The sequence below is a fragment of the Canis lupus genome, chromosome 31, assembly GCF_003254725.2.
Source record: "Canis lupus dingo isolate Sandy chromosome 31, ASM325472v2, whole genome shotgun sequence".
Classification (NCBI taxonomy): domain Eukaryota; kingdom Metazoa; phylum Chordata; class Mammalia; order Carnivora; family Canidae; genus Canis; species Canis lupus.
The window spans coordinates 22613947-22629114 of NC_064273.1; the positions used below are offsets into that span (position 1 = coordinate 22613947).

Sequence of the window (15168 nt, forward strand, 5' to 3'; positions counted from 1 at the left end):
ATGATGTTAATAGTTAAGGAATGAAAACATCAAAGTAAAAACTATTTTCATCATATCTATGTTTATAACTATGTGTACAAACATATGGTTTGGTTCTTCTTCCGAAACTAAGGTTATCCATATTACAATCTTTGTCTAGGTTCAATGTTTGTCACTTTCTTTCAAATTCTTTTTACCTATTTCTTTATTTTTGATTTTAAATTTTTTGCACTCTCTTAAGTCATTAACTGTTAAGTTTGTTCTTATATTCCTTCAAAGTTCTTCAAACTTTGCCTTGAATGCTGAAATATTTTTTCTTTTATTTCTAATATTTTCCTGAGTTCTGATTTACATCATCCTTCAAACTTGTATCATTTTCTTTAAGTTTTCTGGCTTATTTTGAATGAATAAGTTATGGTTTTGATCAGCTTGGGGGATGTATGTCTCACATATATTTCATAGTGTTTGCTCAAGGATGTCAGCGTCCTTAGTGCCCGCCCCCTCATTTTCTCAAAATATCTTTGTATGGGATTTGACTTCAAAATCACTTTCTGTTACTCATTTTTATGTGAAATTAATTTTTCTGAACTTTTTATAGGAGGCAGGGTTTCAGGGAGCTTTCTAACCTCCCAAGCTTCTTCATTTAATTATACAGCCACTTGCTTTATGCAGATTCTTGTTTTTGTCTCCTTCCTGCTTTGATCTGGGCCTTGTAACTCCCACATTCTCAATGTGCCACTCAATTTTGATTCCGCTTCCATCAGTTTGTCTTCAATGCAGGACCCTGGCCTGGAAGGGGGCCCTCAGTTGGTGTGTTTCAAAAGGTGCCTTGGAGTTTGTGACACTAATTTGAAATGGATGGTGTTCTCTTCAGAGCAAGTGAGATTGTAGAGTTAAAACCCAGCTATACATTTTTCTAACATAGCTCTAAGGTCCTTGTTGCTGTTTGTGATAACTGATAGATAACTCATTGGAAACATGTGCATACATTTATATTCAGATGAAATTATGGTTTTCACTATTAAATATCTCAATTAATTTTCATAAAAAAAAAAAAAAACAACCGACGGTGGCTCATTCGGTTAAGTGGCTACCTTGGACTCAGGTCGCGATCCTGGGGTCCTGGGATCTAGCCCCCTGTTGGGCTCCCAGTTCAGTGGGAAGTCTCCTTCTCCCTCTGCCCCTCCCCCTCCTCCCTACTCCTGTGCTCCTGCTCTCTTGCTCTCTCTCAAAAATAAATAAATAAAATCTTAAAAAATGAAACCAAAACAGTTCTCAGGGGCCACATGGGGGCAGATCCTTCATCTTTGTATGGTGGACTCCTAGTACTCAAAGCTATTCCAACTAACAAAAATCCTTTCTGATTTCAGCTTTTGTTTGCAAATGGACCCTCCCTGCCTTTCTGTAAATGCTTACTGGCTATTTTCACATTTTTCTCTTCTCAGGTAAAGTAGACACTATCTCTTACCTCTTCTTCTTTCTACACAAATGCTGAAACCCTGAAGTCATGTTCACGTGAAAGATTTGTTTTCACTTGCTTAAATTTTAGGGTTATCTTAATATTTTTTGAAAGGGTTGTACATGGGATTTTAGATGCAATCTAGTCTCTCTGTTTAGTTTTACATGGAGATTCCTGGAGAGTCACAAACTATGCCCCTACCAATGCTACCAGCTGCCTAGTGTCATGGGTCTTTAACTTTTTCAAGGGAAAGGGAGAATTTGTTAATGGGATTTTAATTTTTTGCAGGAATGTAATCATAGAAAGTGGTTCAAATTTACATTGTGAGCATTTTAATTTTGCTAAACTTTAATTATTTGGATTATATGGGTTTTCCTGGTGAGCAAAAATGGACAGAACAACAGGAGTAATTCAATTTTCATTATTTATGTAGAGTCTGTACACTTAAGCAAGAGTGAAGGGGCAGAAGGAGAGAGGAAGAATCCCAACTAGGTTCCACACTCAGCATGGAGCCCACTGTGGAGCCCTTTGGTGTGTTCCATCTCACTACCCTGAGATCATAACCTGAGCTGAAATCAAGAGTTGGATGCTTAACTGACTGAGCCACCCAGGTGGCAGGACTGGGGTAATTTAAGATGAGAGATTAAGTAGGGATAATATGTAGACTTCCAAGCTCATTTAAAAAGGTTTTGGTGAAAATGGCTGAAGATCCATGCTGCACTTGACTCATTTCTTTAGTTTTAGAAAGATATAAAAGGGTAGATTGGCCTTATGCTTCCCTATGGGGACAGCCAGTGGCCCTTGTTAACAAGGACTCATAATAATAGACTCAACACGCCAGGCCTTCTGACATTAAACGTCCCATTATGTGGAGCAGTGTCAGCTTAATTGTTCCTATTTATGTCTTCAGCGTAAGCCTGGGACCTACTTTGTGACATCCATGGAGTCTGTTACAGACCTTCCAAATTTTCAAGGCCATCTTTTAGTTAATTGCATCTTTTAGTTAATTGGCTCAAGCTTTCAAAATTCCATTTATATTTACTACTGTATTGGTCAGGTTTCTCCATTCTTGATGTTTAAGTCTTTCTAGAACCCCTCAGTACCAAAGTTTATATTAGTTAGGGTTCTCCATAGAAACAGAGCCAATCAGATGTATGTAAGTAAAAGGAAATTTATTACAAGAAACTGTCTTCCACAATTATGAAGGCTAGCAAATCCCAATCTGTAGTGTGGGTCAGCAGGCTAAAGACCCCAGAAAGCCAATGGTGAAGATAAAGCCCAAAAGCAGTCTGCTAGAGAATATGCCTCTGGCTCATAGAGGCTGGTCTTTTTGTTCTATTCAGGCCTTCAATTAATTGGATAAGCCCACTCACCTTGTGGAAAGCAATCTGCTTTTTCAAAATTTATCAATTAAAATGTTAAGCTCATCCAAAACACCATCTAGATTGACACATAAAATTAACCATCACATTTACCTTGAGCTAGATTAAATTTTTAGACTGGGCCTTCTCCCCAGTACCTAACTAGGGAATTAACAAACCAAAACAAAAAAAAAAATCACGATTCTATGTTCAAGAGTAATTTGTCTTTCATTTACAATTGAGTCACTTACATAGAGAGATAGAAAATCAAAAGACAGTGAGCCAAGAGTGCTCCTCAAACCCCTCTACCCTCCTTGTAATTCCTGTTTGTTTTTTTTTTTTAAGATTTTATTTTTTATTCCAGGGAGAGGAAAGCAGAGTGAGAGGGACAAGCAGACTCCACTCCCAAGTGCAGAGCCTGCACTGGGGCTTGATGCCAGGATCCTGAGATCATGACAAGAGCCAAAATCAAGAGTTGGAAGCTTTACCCATTGGGCCACCCAGGGACCCTATAATTCCTCTTCAATTTGTTCAAATTATGTATTTAACCTGGGCTAATGAATAAAAACTTGTGATATAACATTTTATGGTTACAAATTCATATGATAGTAATTACGATTTTTTTCTTGAAGAATAAGCTCAAATTAATATGTAATAATGTTATTATATCTTAAACACCCTCCAGATTTTTCATATTTTATAAAAGAGCTATGTAATCATGTACTTCTTTCACTAAATTTGAATCATTTTAAGACATTTTTTGTATATGTATTGATTTATGTGAAAAATTCAAATGTCTTCTTTTTAAGATCCTCCAAAAAGACATATAATTATATATCAGTTCTTCTTACCTAATTCTTATACATTATTGTCCTATAATGAAGAATAGCAGCACTCTGAGATCAAGAAGGAAGTATTGATTCAAATGACAGGAGCAGTTTACCAATGTGCACATTTATTTAATTGTAACCATCCTCATCTTCATCATTTTGATTCATTTTCTGCAATTTCCATTCCCTTCCCACATGTATGGGTGCCTAAGTTGCATGAGGTGATGGAACAGGGGTCCTGGGGGAATAGTAGCTTAAGGCTCATTCTGAACTTTATCTTAATTAAGTGCTGCCTATCTACCTAACATTGCCTGTTCTCACCTACGTTATGGCACTGGACTGATTCAGCTAAAGGAGGACTATTTTCTTACCCCTAGTTTTGCTGTGATGATTCCTCAAGATGCTCTGTGAAGCAATTCTTCCTGGCTATTTTATTTTGAAGAAAGAAATTCTGGTAATCAGCACTGATGTTAGCACACATTACTAAATAGCTAAGCCAATCAGCCACATATTTAATGCCCAACTAAGCACCCGTTGTGTGCCAGGGGAAAGGAGAATAAGATAATCAACCTAAAAAAAAAAAAAAAAACTAAAATGAACAACAAAAACAAAACAAAAAAAAACTTAGTTGAGTTTTATCCAGTTTATGTGATACAGATCTGGGAAAAAATCATCTATTAAAATATAGAATATCCTATCTATTTGACGGCCATCGTAATTTATTTCTGCTCCATTAATTTGAAAAGTACTCCCTAACAGAACAGACTCACCAATGTGTTTTTCAATGTTGCTGATTCATTTCTTATATATTTGTTGGGAAAAAATGTGTTTAATGGCCTAGGTCAAATTGAACTGTTGAAATTAATGAAGTTAAGTATAATTAATCCACAAGCAATAATTAAATTATGAGAAAGCACATTTGGGTGAATCCAGGAAGTTTACTATTTATTTTTCTTAATTTAATGTCAAGAGTGCTTTTTATAAAATTTATGATACACTGTGAATTTAATAGCTTTTCCCAGATTTCAATATACAGCAAATGTATCTTCTGTGGAAAATTGATATTGTTTTCCTCATTTTGATTTGCAGTAGCGATACTGTTTTGCAGTTCATAGTATATTTCATAAGTGCTCTTTATTGACAGTGATTAGCCACTTTGTTTCCATTTTAGAGTAATTTAAAAATGATGTATTTATATCATACACATTTTTGGTCAGGTTCAAAATAACAAATGAGAGAATGTTACTATTCTTTTTATTTATTCTAAATTTTGGCAGAATAATTTCATAAGAATGCACACATTCTATCTTCAGGGTAATGTTAGAAATCACTGAAGTGTTAGGATCCAGTATTTCCCACTACACAAATCCATTGGTACAAAATGAAGAGACTATAGTTTAGATATGTTTTAATCTGATAATGTCTCAACAAAACAGAGCCAAAGATAGTGCCTATTAGAGCCACCCAAGAAACACCCAGCCTATCCTTAGAGTTAGGTTTCAGTCAAAACTGATGACCATTAAAATTTAAAAATTGGCCAAAGGAAGGTCTTATTTACACCTATGCCCTGACTGGAAGTAATTCCACATATGCCATGTCAAGTTGCAGAGCACATTTTTCTGATATTGAAAAGCAATTCTATTTCTTTGGCTTGAAATATCTCAGTCACTCAACATACTGACTAATGTGCAAAGGATTTGAATTTTTCAGTCTGAGAACCCCTTCTACTCTCTCCCTTGCCAGTCAAATTTTAATCTCTGTTCTAAAGGTAACTTTCAGTTATCTTTTACTTAATTCATAGGCTTCATATAACAGTTTTTGCTGAAAAGCAAATTACTACAAAATCTAGTGTCCTAAAAACAATTTATTATTTCTCACAGATTTGCAGGTTGGCTGGTAAGGTCTATTGACCTTGCCTAGGGTTTTCTGGTCAACACTAAACTCTTTTTTTAAAAAAAATTTACTTAAATTCAATTAATTGATATATAATGTATTACTGGTTTCAGAAGTAGAGTTCAGTGATTCATTAGTCTTATATAACACCCAATGCTCATTACATCACATGCTCTCCTTAACATTCATCATCCAGTTATCCCGTCCCCCCACTCCCTCCCCTCCAGCGACCCTCAGTTTGTTTCCTATGATTAAGAGTCTCTTATGGTTTGTCTCCCTCTTTGATTTTGTCTCAACAGTAAACTCTTACCTTAACCCTGAAAATAATCCAAACTTGCTCCCATCTCTGGATGCTCATCTGGGGCTCACTCACATCTGGCAGTTAGCTGACTGTTAGCTGATTTAAGATAACCTCAAGTGGGAAAATTTTCTCTGATTCATGTTGTCTTTCATTCCTCAGCAGTCTATCCATGCCAGGGATTCCCAAGACGACTCCAGAGATTCAGTGATTCACTAGGAGAACTCACAAAAGCCTCAGCAAATAGTCAAACTCGTGGCTGTGGTTTATTATGCAAAAGGATACAAAGTAAAATCAGCAAAAGCAAAGGCCTGTGGGGCAAAGTCCTCAGGAGACAAGGTACAAGTTTCAGAGTCCTCTCTTAGTCGAATCACATAGGACTGTGCTTAATTCCTCCAGCAATGAACTGTGACAACACATCTGAAATGTTGTCTACCAGGGAATTTCACTGGAGACTCAATGCCCAGGATTTGTGGTAGGGGCTGGTCATGTAATTACGTACCCTCTACCTGGCACATACCAAAATTCCACACTCTCAGAACAAAAGCAGGAGTTCAACATAAACCATATTGCTTAAACAAATATTTTAAGCACAGTGAGCCACTCTTAATAGTTTCAGTGGGAGGAATATTTGAGAAATCCAAGTTTTCAGATGCCAGTTTAGGGCCCATCTTGCAAGCAAGTCTTTCCAAGGATAGTAACTTCAGACCCGCTATGCTAACTTTTTTCTGGAAACTGTCCCAGGCTTGTTCCCCAGTTAATGCTAAAGTTCCAAGAAGGCAAGTGGAAATTTGAAAGGCCTCTTGAACACTAGGCTAGGAATTGGCATACATTCAACTTTTGACAGTGTACTCACCAAAATGAGTTCAAAGCATCAAGACAAGAGAATATAGACTCCATCTCTTTATGGAGTGACTGCAAGATCTCACTGACATGGGCTTAGATAGTCATTAATTATGACCATGAAAGGAATCAATCTGCTACACTTCCCAAACGTCTATCTTTTGTCTTAGAAAGTTGTGCAAAGCTTATGACTTGCCCTCCTCCCATCCAAGCAGATGCATGATGCATTCCATAATGAGCTTCTATCCCAGTTCCTTTCCAGTCACCACCGGATAAGATTCTTGCCATTTTCCAAAAGCGAATTCTCAACTTCAGATCTGGTGTCTCTCACAGAGCTGTATGTACTGGACCAACCATTGGGGTTTTCTGATTTCCTCCTTCACCCTTGGTGTGTGAGTTTGCAATGAAACAGCTGTAACTTCTCAGGGATTTGAGAGATGACTCCTTAGGCAATCCAAGAATGGACCTCCATCAACTTCAGCTCCAGAGACTCAAAGTGTCTATATCCACTGACAAACTGCAGTCACTGTCACACCCAAGAGGTTGAAACTCTCTGGACTCAGTCCACTAAAGAGCAGCCAAATCCCAGACCAATCCCATATCTGGGAGTCCAACTCCATTACTTTCCAAGCGCTTATCCAGGGCTTCTTGGGCAGCTGGTGAAGAATACTTTAGGGAAAATTCTAGGACAGACCAATTCAGATCCCAAATTCTAAGTTTAGGGAGACTAATTACATGGAAATTAGAAATAATTGATGCCTAACACTCATTCCCCTTGACATTTTCAGGCTAGCTATGATCAAACCAGGGCATGTCACTCATAGGAGAATGTTATGGCTTTTATTGGTAAAATGTCACAGCTGTAACAGTTTCTTTTTAGTGGAGTACAGTCTTAATACCCAAAATAGCAGATTTTAGCATGGACTTTAAAGGAACATTCCTCTTAGGACTCTTTCCCGGACAATATAATTCCTCCCCACGACATTTCCTTGGCAGGACAATCTGACCAACTCTGTCTCGGCCCAGACATGACAACACTAACTGCTCTTTCTCATGAGCTAATGAACTGCTCAATCTGATCACCTTCTTCCCGCATTCATCTGGCCTGCCTTTTACAGCTAATTCAACAATTTCATGCCTGATAGAATTATTTTGAATATAGCCCCATTCCTTTAAGTGAAAAAAACGCTTATAATATTTTTAAAGATCAACATTTTGCAATGAATTTTTGATAGAAAGGCTTTCATGCTATCCACAAACACCACAGATAATATAATGTATAATTTAACATCCAAAGTAAAGACACACCATTGAAAAGCTATTTGTATTTAATCAAAACTGGTCTGTCAGTTAAGACCTCAATAAATTTAAAGGATGAAATAAAACTTTTCTCATCTAAATGACATTTGTTTTACACAACATTCTTTGCTAAAATCTTTCAAAAGAGCATTCTGGTTCTGTTTGAGGTAAATTATTTAGTAAGAAATAAATGGCTAGCTCACATTTGTACTTCTTATGGGAAAGGCATGACATAGAGGACTTCGTATATTTTACTATAACCGTAACCATAAATCAAACAACTTTGCTCAGAGGTACCACTTTGCAGATGAAAAAGCAAAGAGTTACAGAGTTTTAGTGGCTTAATCAAGAACATACTGAAAAGTAGCAAGATCAGATTGGAATTCAGTTCTGTCTGACTCAAGAAACCAAACATGATTTAAAATAGTCACTATACTCATATATATAACAGATAATAACACATGAACACATATACACACAGAGATTATATTTGGAAATTTTTAAACTTAGAAAAAACATTACCCCCTTAATGACTTTATAACCTTCCAAACAGTATTATTTAATACTTTAATCATGTGCCATAACTACAATGAAGCCACTTAAATATGTTATACTGACTATATTCTGGAATGTTCCTTTAGATTCTAAGACTTAGAAGAAGATTGTTGCTAAGATTTTATTTTATTTTTCCAAAATGATGATTCTTGGCAGTCAGAGTATGATTTTATTCACAGGAACATTGTCTTAGGGAATTTTCTCAGTAGGAAAATTTTGAGGAGAATTTATAGAAAACACCACTCAGAAAACTTCCTTTTCAAGGCAGTTTGTAAGAAGACTGGACCTGTCAGAAAATGCCTAAGAAAAGATTCCAAAATGAATCATGGAGACTTTCTCAAAAATATTCTAATAAATATTAAGAACATACACACTAACTTGGAGATGAATTTAACTTTATTCGATGGAATTTTATCTAAAGTATTATAGAGATATGCTGCTATGGTTTATTTCTTTGTTTCCTAACTATGTCTGTCATGTCTTATCCTAGAAGTTGGTTAGTGGGAACTTGAGCAGGGGGAAATACATTTTGATTTAGCCAGAAAAAATTATGAGTGAATTGGCCATAATCTGAAACACCGCCCATCAAATTTTACAAAGGTGTTTTCAAAAACTAAACTGTCCCTTTGGAAAGAGAGCAAAATAAAGTGCATCTGGAACCTGTATTTGTTTTGTTTGTTGTTTGACAAATCTTCCTCCTATCTCAGATTCCTAGAACAGAAGCAGTAACCCTCAAGAAAGCACTTTGATTTTGGAGTCCATCAATTTCTTACCCTATCAAACATATGAGACCCAGAGCTTCAGACTCTGGGTTTAGAAAAGACTCTACAGGGCACATAATGGAACACCAGCAGGGCTCGTGGAGCCAGGAATGTATGTGATTTCAGAGAGAGATAAGTCTTTGTTCTACCTTAGGATAGTAAGATCATTAACTAACACTTCCGTGAAACATGTTATAATCCAAACACCATATTATGCCCATGCATGTACAAATTTAATACATCCTTGAAAAAAAATAATACATCCTTGGAGTACTCTTATCATCTCCCTTGCACAGATTAGGAAACTGAGAACGGAGGTCGGGTAATACTGCCCATGTTAAGACAGAGTCAATGTAATGCAGCCATTTCACTTGAACATGAGCATTATTTCTCCAAATATTTTCCTCCCATCCACTGCACTATCCTGCCTCTGAGATAATATCGCAAGTGATGGAATTGAGAACACATCTTTGGAAACACCTGTTCCCAGCAGAGGACTGATGGACTCCGCATCACGCCACAGAGCCACTTACAATTCTGGACAGATCCTGCAGTGATGAAGACAGGAAGAAACCAGGAAGAACTGGACGTTCCCACCAAGCCAAAACTGGTGTCACTGCAGTGGAAATCCAGACAATCCATGTCATATGAACTTCATTAGCTCAGAATGAATAGCCCTTTGAGACGTGACCTACCGCATACAAAACCTCTTCCGAATCTTGCCCAAGCTTCCCTACGTCACCAACAAGAATCCAGAAAGGAAACTCCAGATTAAAATTAGAGCTTTCTGAACCCATCCATCATTTTGTTATACTTTTTATCATTCTCTTCTATTTTTCTCCTTTCTCTTCTCTTCAAGATGGTTTGTGTCTTTCCAATTCTCTTTCTTTCCAAAGTCCTTCTCTCCTTGGACCTATTGCTAAAAAATATTATTAGATGTGCTTTTCCACATTGGAACTGTGGGAGGGAGACAAGTCAGAAGAAAGTGTCCCGAGCTTGTCTCTTTTCCTCATAGCATTTCCCTTTGCAATTATGATGATGATTTTTAACCCTATTCTTTCCGTGACTGCTTCCTCTGCTGGTCCCCCACTTCTGTCTATATCCCACCTTCAGAACTTAGAACTTGGAGTTTTGCTTGAGAGAGGGATTCTGAAAAACAGTTTATCCACCAACATTCAGGTAACAAATTCAGTAATCAAAAAGCAAACATAAATAAATTAAGCTTTCTAGACATAACTTTATATTAGGAAAGTTCAATGCAAAGCACATACATCTCAGCCACGTGACAAGCTTGGTAATTTCTCATCAATCACAGCCATTTGGATACACACTTAGGGTATAATTTCAAAGAATAATTCTGTCAGAAAACAACTGTTAGTGGGAGAGGTGTTTGGAAAGCTCCCTGGGAGAACTATGCATTGCTCTCTTTGTTAGCATGCTGCTCTAAGCCTTAAGGTATCTATTCAGATTTCTTTCCTAGGAATTTTGTCTTTTGTCTACACAGAGATTTTTTTTCTTCAGCTTCTACAACATTTGATACGTAATTCTAAAGAACCACATGTTTTATAACTGTATTTGGAGAATTTCTTCAGCCTTTGAGATTTCCACCACCTAATTGCAAAATTAGCAGCCATTCCAACTGGAATCAGATCATTCTAGTTTACCAGGACTTATTAGATGTCAGAGTGATAACGATGAGCTTACATTTGAAGAAAATATACATATGAAAAGAGAAAAATTTATTCGCTTGGATGATTTGTGATTTATGTGTGCAACTATAGGCACTCAGGCAACTCAGACACCTGAGTAACTCAATTTTTTATGGCTCAATGAACATTTTCTTAGGAAAACATAGCTACAAAATTCCATTTTATGTGCAAAACAATAAGTACTGACATTTAGAATTTCTTTCTCAATCCATAGGAAGCTTAAAATTGGATGGAGTTCAACTTCTGTGTTTTGTAGGAGCACAAAATAAAATTTCTAAAGGAATTAGACTTCACCCACTTAACACCTCAATTTCTTTTCTTTCTTTCTTTCTTTCTTTCTTTCTTTCTTTCTTTCTTTCTTTCTTCTTTCTTTCTTTTCTTCTTCTTCTTCTTCTTCTTCTTCTTCTTCTTCTTCTTCTTCTTCTCTTTTTTTAAAGATTTTATTTGTTTGATAGAGAGAGGAAGAGAGAAAGAGAGCACAAGCAGGGAGAGCAGCAGGCAGAGGGAGAGGGAGAAGCAGGCTTCCTGCTGAGCAGGAAGCCCAATGCTGCCCTATGTGGCAGCTCAATCCCAGGACCCTGGGATCATGACCTGAGCTGAAGGCAGATGCTAAACTGATTGAGCCACACCTCAATTTCTTTTATTTATTTACATACTATGTGATCTTGACTTAAAATTTGAAATTTTCAATAGTTCTATTTGAAATTGCTGCAGATTTTTATTTTCAAATATAATTTCACCTAATTTCCCCTTTAGAAGCATGATTCATAGAATTTTGGTTTTATAGACATCAAATTCAGAATCAAATAATTATAATCAAGGCTTGAGTAGTAACATACCTCTCTGAACACACCAGTTTCTAAATGTATATCAATATTCTCAATATAATAGAATATTTTAATATTGTGAATGCAGAGGCTATAAAAGAAAGAATTCTAGTGTTTGAAGAAACATTTAAAAGTTAAATTACAAAATAAAATAAAATAAAAGTTAAATTACTGTAGAAATTGCCTCTTGCACATTTTGACCAAAGATCACATGGCTTCTTCTGGAATATTTCCAGAACCTCACTACTTCACAAAACAGTTCTAGTCGGCAAGCCTTTTCACAGGACTGACCGCTAAATTTCTCTATTTAGTCTATATTCTGCTCTCTTAGCCAACCCAGAATAATCCTAGTAATTTTTTACAAGATAATTCCTCATATATATTCTATACTCTATAAAATTCCCCTTTACTGAAGTCCTAATAAATGCAAACTATGGATAGAGTAATGCAGTGTCCCTGGTGGCTGAGGAGGGTGGAGAGTTCTGTGGTGAAGCAAGGGGAGGGACCCATGTGGGCGTCAGGCGGAGCCTTGGTCAGAACTATAAAGTGGGAAGCTGATGCTGGGTACTACTACTCCCGGACCGGCAACGTGAAAAGTTGTGATATCACCGTTGAACCATCAGCTTTGAAATTTAAAACCAATGGAGATGACTCAAGAAACAGTCCAAAGAGTTCTTCTAGAACCCTATAAATATTTACTTCAGTTATCAGGTAAACAAGTGAGGACCAAACTTTCACAGGCATTTAATCATTGGCTAAAAGTTCCAGAAGATAAGCCACAGATTATCATTGAAGGGACAGAAATGTTGCATAATGCCAGGTTGCTCATCGATGATAGTGAAGACAACTCAAAACTTCGACGTGGCTTTCCAGTGGCACACAGCATCTATGGAATTCCATCTGTCATCAATTCTGCCAATTATGTATATCTTCTTGGCCTACAGAAAGTCTTAACCCTTGACCACCCAGATGCAGTGAAGCTTTTTACCCTCCAGCTTTTGGAACTCCATCAGGGACAAGGTCTAGACATTTATTGGAGGGATAATTACACTTGTCCCTCTGAAGAAGAATATAAAGCTATGGTGCTGCAAAAGACAGGTGGACTATTTGGATTAGCAGTAGGTCTCATGCAGTTGTTCTCTGATTACAAAGAAGATCTGAAGCCACTACTTAATACACTTGGGCTCTTTTTCCAAATTAGGGATGATTATGCTAATCTACACTCCAAAGAATACAGTGAAAACAAAAGCTTTTGTGAAGATCTAACAGAGGGAAAGTTCTCATTCCCTACTATTCAGGCTATTTGGTCGAGGCCTGAAAGCACCCAGGTGCAGAATATCTTGCGCCAGAGAACCAAAAATATAGATATTAAAAAAAAATGCAAACTATGAAAACTAAAGACTTATGCTTTCTTCAGACACATTGTATCTCTAAATTATATTTCACATATTGAGAAGAAAAATTAAACTAAAGGTCAGAGATAGGAAAACATTAGAAGAAAATAAAATGCATATTTGTTTTTAAGGGTGAATTTCCTAATTGATATTCGAAGTACCTCACATACCTAAGTCCAATATTTTATAACTTAAGAGCTTCACTATAATATTAATATAATCTACATGGTTTTTAATACTTCCCCTTTTAAAAACATCCAGCGATAGGCTTTATTCAAAGTAAAACATCTTCCATTATTATTTTTATCTTTATTGATGTTACATGAGACACGAATGGCTCATCCATTGTTCTGTGAAAATGATTTCTTTTTGAGATGCGAGGATTTGTTTGAGTTTAAAAATAACAAAGCTAATCTTAAAGAATATAATAGATTATTCTATTGGCTTTGCTAAAACAAATGGAACAATAAATTACTAAGGATGTACATTGTTATTACTGAACAAAACATAAAGTTAATGAGATGTGTCCTTAACAGATAAGGATGGCTCTCATGACATTAATGAATTTAGAGTTTAGTCTTCTGTGTGGCAGGTTCTCATAGCTTTGTTTTGATTTTGTCACTACTTTCTTATGAATTATCCTACTTGACAGGTAATTATACATAAAAGTATCCCCTGACAGGCAGTAATCTAGAAATGTAATTTTTGTATCTTTTATTTTTAAAGGGTGGGCCCCTTAGATCATTTCCTTCCAATGAGGTAATATTATGAGAAAAATTAATGTTTTTCCCTGGCTTTGAAATGTACTGGTCTCATATTAACACTGATTTAAGTCATTAACACTAATTTAAGTGATTAACACTAATTTGAGTAATGTATTATTTACATTGTTAGCAAACTTGATAGCAGATGGGCTGTTTGAATTGATCTAGAGCGTTGAACCCACGTCTTTTTCTTCTTTTATTTTGATTTTCCTTGAAAATCCTTTTCTATCTTACACAAACTTATCTTTATATTTCCTTCACTTGTTTTTTACGAGTTCCCTAACGTCGATTGATAACGGTCATAGGGTCATAGCCTGAACATTACGCTTGTTTATATTTTGTTTCACGTTTGTAATTAGCCCATGATTTACATAATAGTTCCCAACCTGAGTCGCCTTGGCCTTAGCAGTCAAGTTGGCAAAGGATATTATCAACAAATTACTCTGCTAGAAGTAGACGTGCTCAGTTTGGGCCAAATTCTGGCCGTCAGTTTCTGCTGCACACAACTCTAGTGTCAGCTCCTGCCTTGTTTTCTTACGCACAATTGCCGTGGAAATCAGCATTGATGCAACTGCAACTGAGCCTGAGTGCCCAGGGGAGGGTTTGGCCTGGCAATCACCGAAAACAGAACTGGGCTCAGGATTTGTTTAAATGGAGTGCCTCATTTAAAGGAAAGGAAGGAGGAGGGAGAAAATAAAGAAAGGAAACGTCTGCCTAGTTTTGGGTTGCCTGACAGAACAAAAAGCTTGGATCCTTGTGTATAAAACAAATGAATGTATTAAAGGAGATACTGTGATATTCTATTAAAACACAGAAAGTCTACATGACAAATGAAGTTGCTTAAGACGAAACACTACCAGAGACGAAGGCCAGCAAATCAACAATTTTATACATTTCTTATGTGTTTTCAGCATTGCCTTAAACCTATTCGAGGTCTTCCTAGATTCCCTTCCAACTCCACCATCAGCAAATGATGGATTTCATCCAATGGAAATTCTCTCATTCGCTTCTCTCTTGCTCACAAACTGTCCTGAGCTTTTATTTTCCTTTCTACTGCAGAATGTGAAAGTGTCTCTCTTCTTCAGCAGGGCTCACCACTTGTTGGCTCTCTGCTTGTGTTCTGTCCCCAATCTTCTAGGCTGTAGCTGTCCTCTTTATCCTTGTCCTTTTCTTTTTAAAATCTTCTTCCCTTTTGC

The 15168-nt window shown here is 36.6% G+C and overlaps 1 protein-coding gene and 2 long non-coding RNA genes across 4 annotated transcripts in view; 2 read left to right on the forward strand and 1 right to left on the reverse strand.

Moving 5' to 3' along the window:
• LOC112661756 (uncharacterized) overlaps positions 1 to 4223 on the forward strand; it is a 30960-nt gene extending 26737 nt beyond the window's left edge. The window contains exon 2 of the long non-coding RNA XR_007407641.1: positions 3164 to 4223. This is a non-coding gene — a long non-coding RNA (uncharacterized LOC112661756). The remainder of the gene's footprint in view (positions 1 to 3163) is intronic.
• The window catches only part of LOC112661757 (uncharacterized), a 43852-nt gene extending 35764 nt beyond the window's left edge, over positions 1 to 8088 (reverse strand). For both annotated transcript variants that reach the window (XR_007407642.1, XR_003137941.3), the window contains exons 1-2: positions 5833 to 8088; positions 4001 to 4199 (exon numbers count right to left, since the gene is read on the reverse strand). This is a non-coding gene — a long non-coding RNA (uncharacterized LOC112661757). The remainder of the gene's footprint in view (positions 1 to 4000; positions 4200 to 5832) is intronic.
• A 4188-nt stretch (positions 8089 to 12276) lies between these two features.
• LOC112661644 (geranylgeranyl pyrophosphate synthase-like) lies at positions 12277 to 13205 on the forward strand. The gene has a single exon (XM_035709196.2). It carries the CDS (start codon positions 12456 to 12458, stop codon positions 13203 to 13205), a length of 750 nt encoding a protein of 249 aa, XP_035565089.1. The 5' UTR covers positions 12277 to 12455.
• Positions 13206 to 15168: the final 1963 nt, after the last annotated feature.

Coding starts and splice junctions, on each gene's coding strand:
- LOC112661644 (XM_035709196.2), top strand. CDS start 12,456: ATGGAGATGACTCAAGAAACAGTCCAAAGAGTTCTTCTAGAACCCTAT.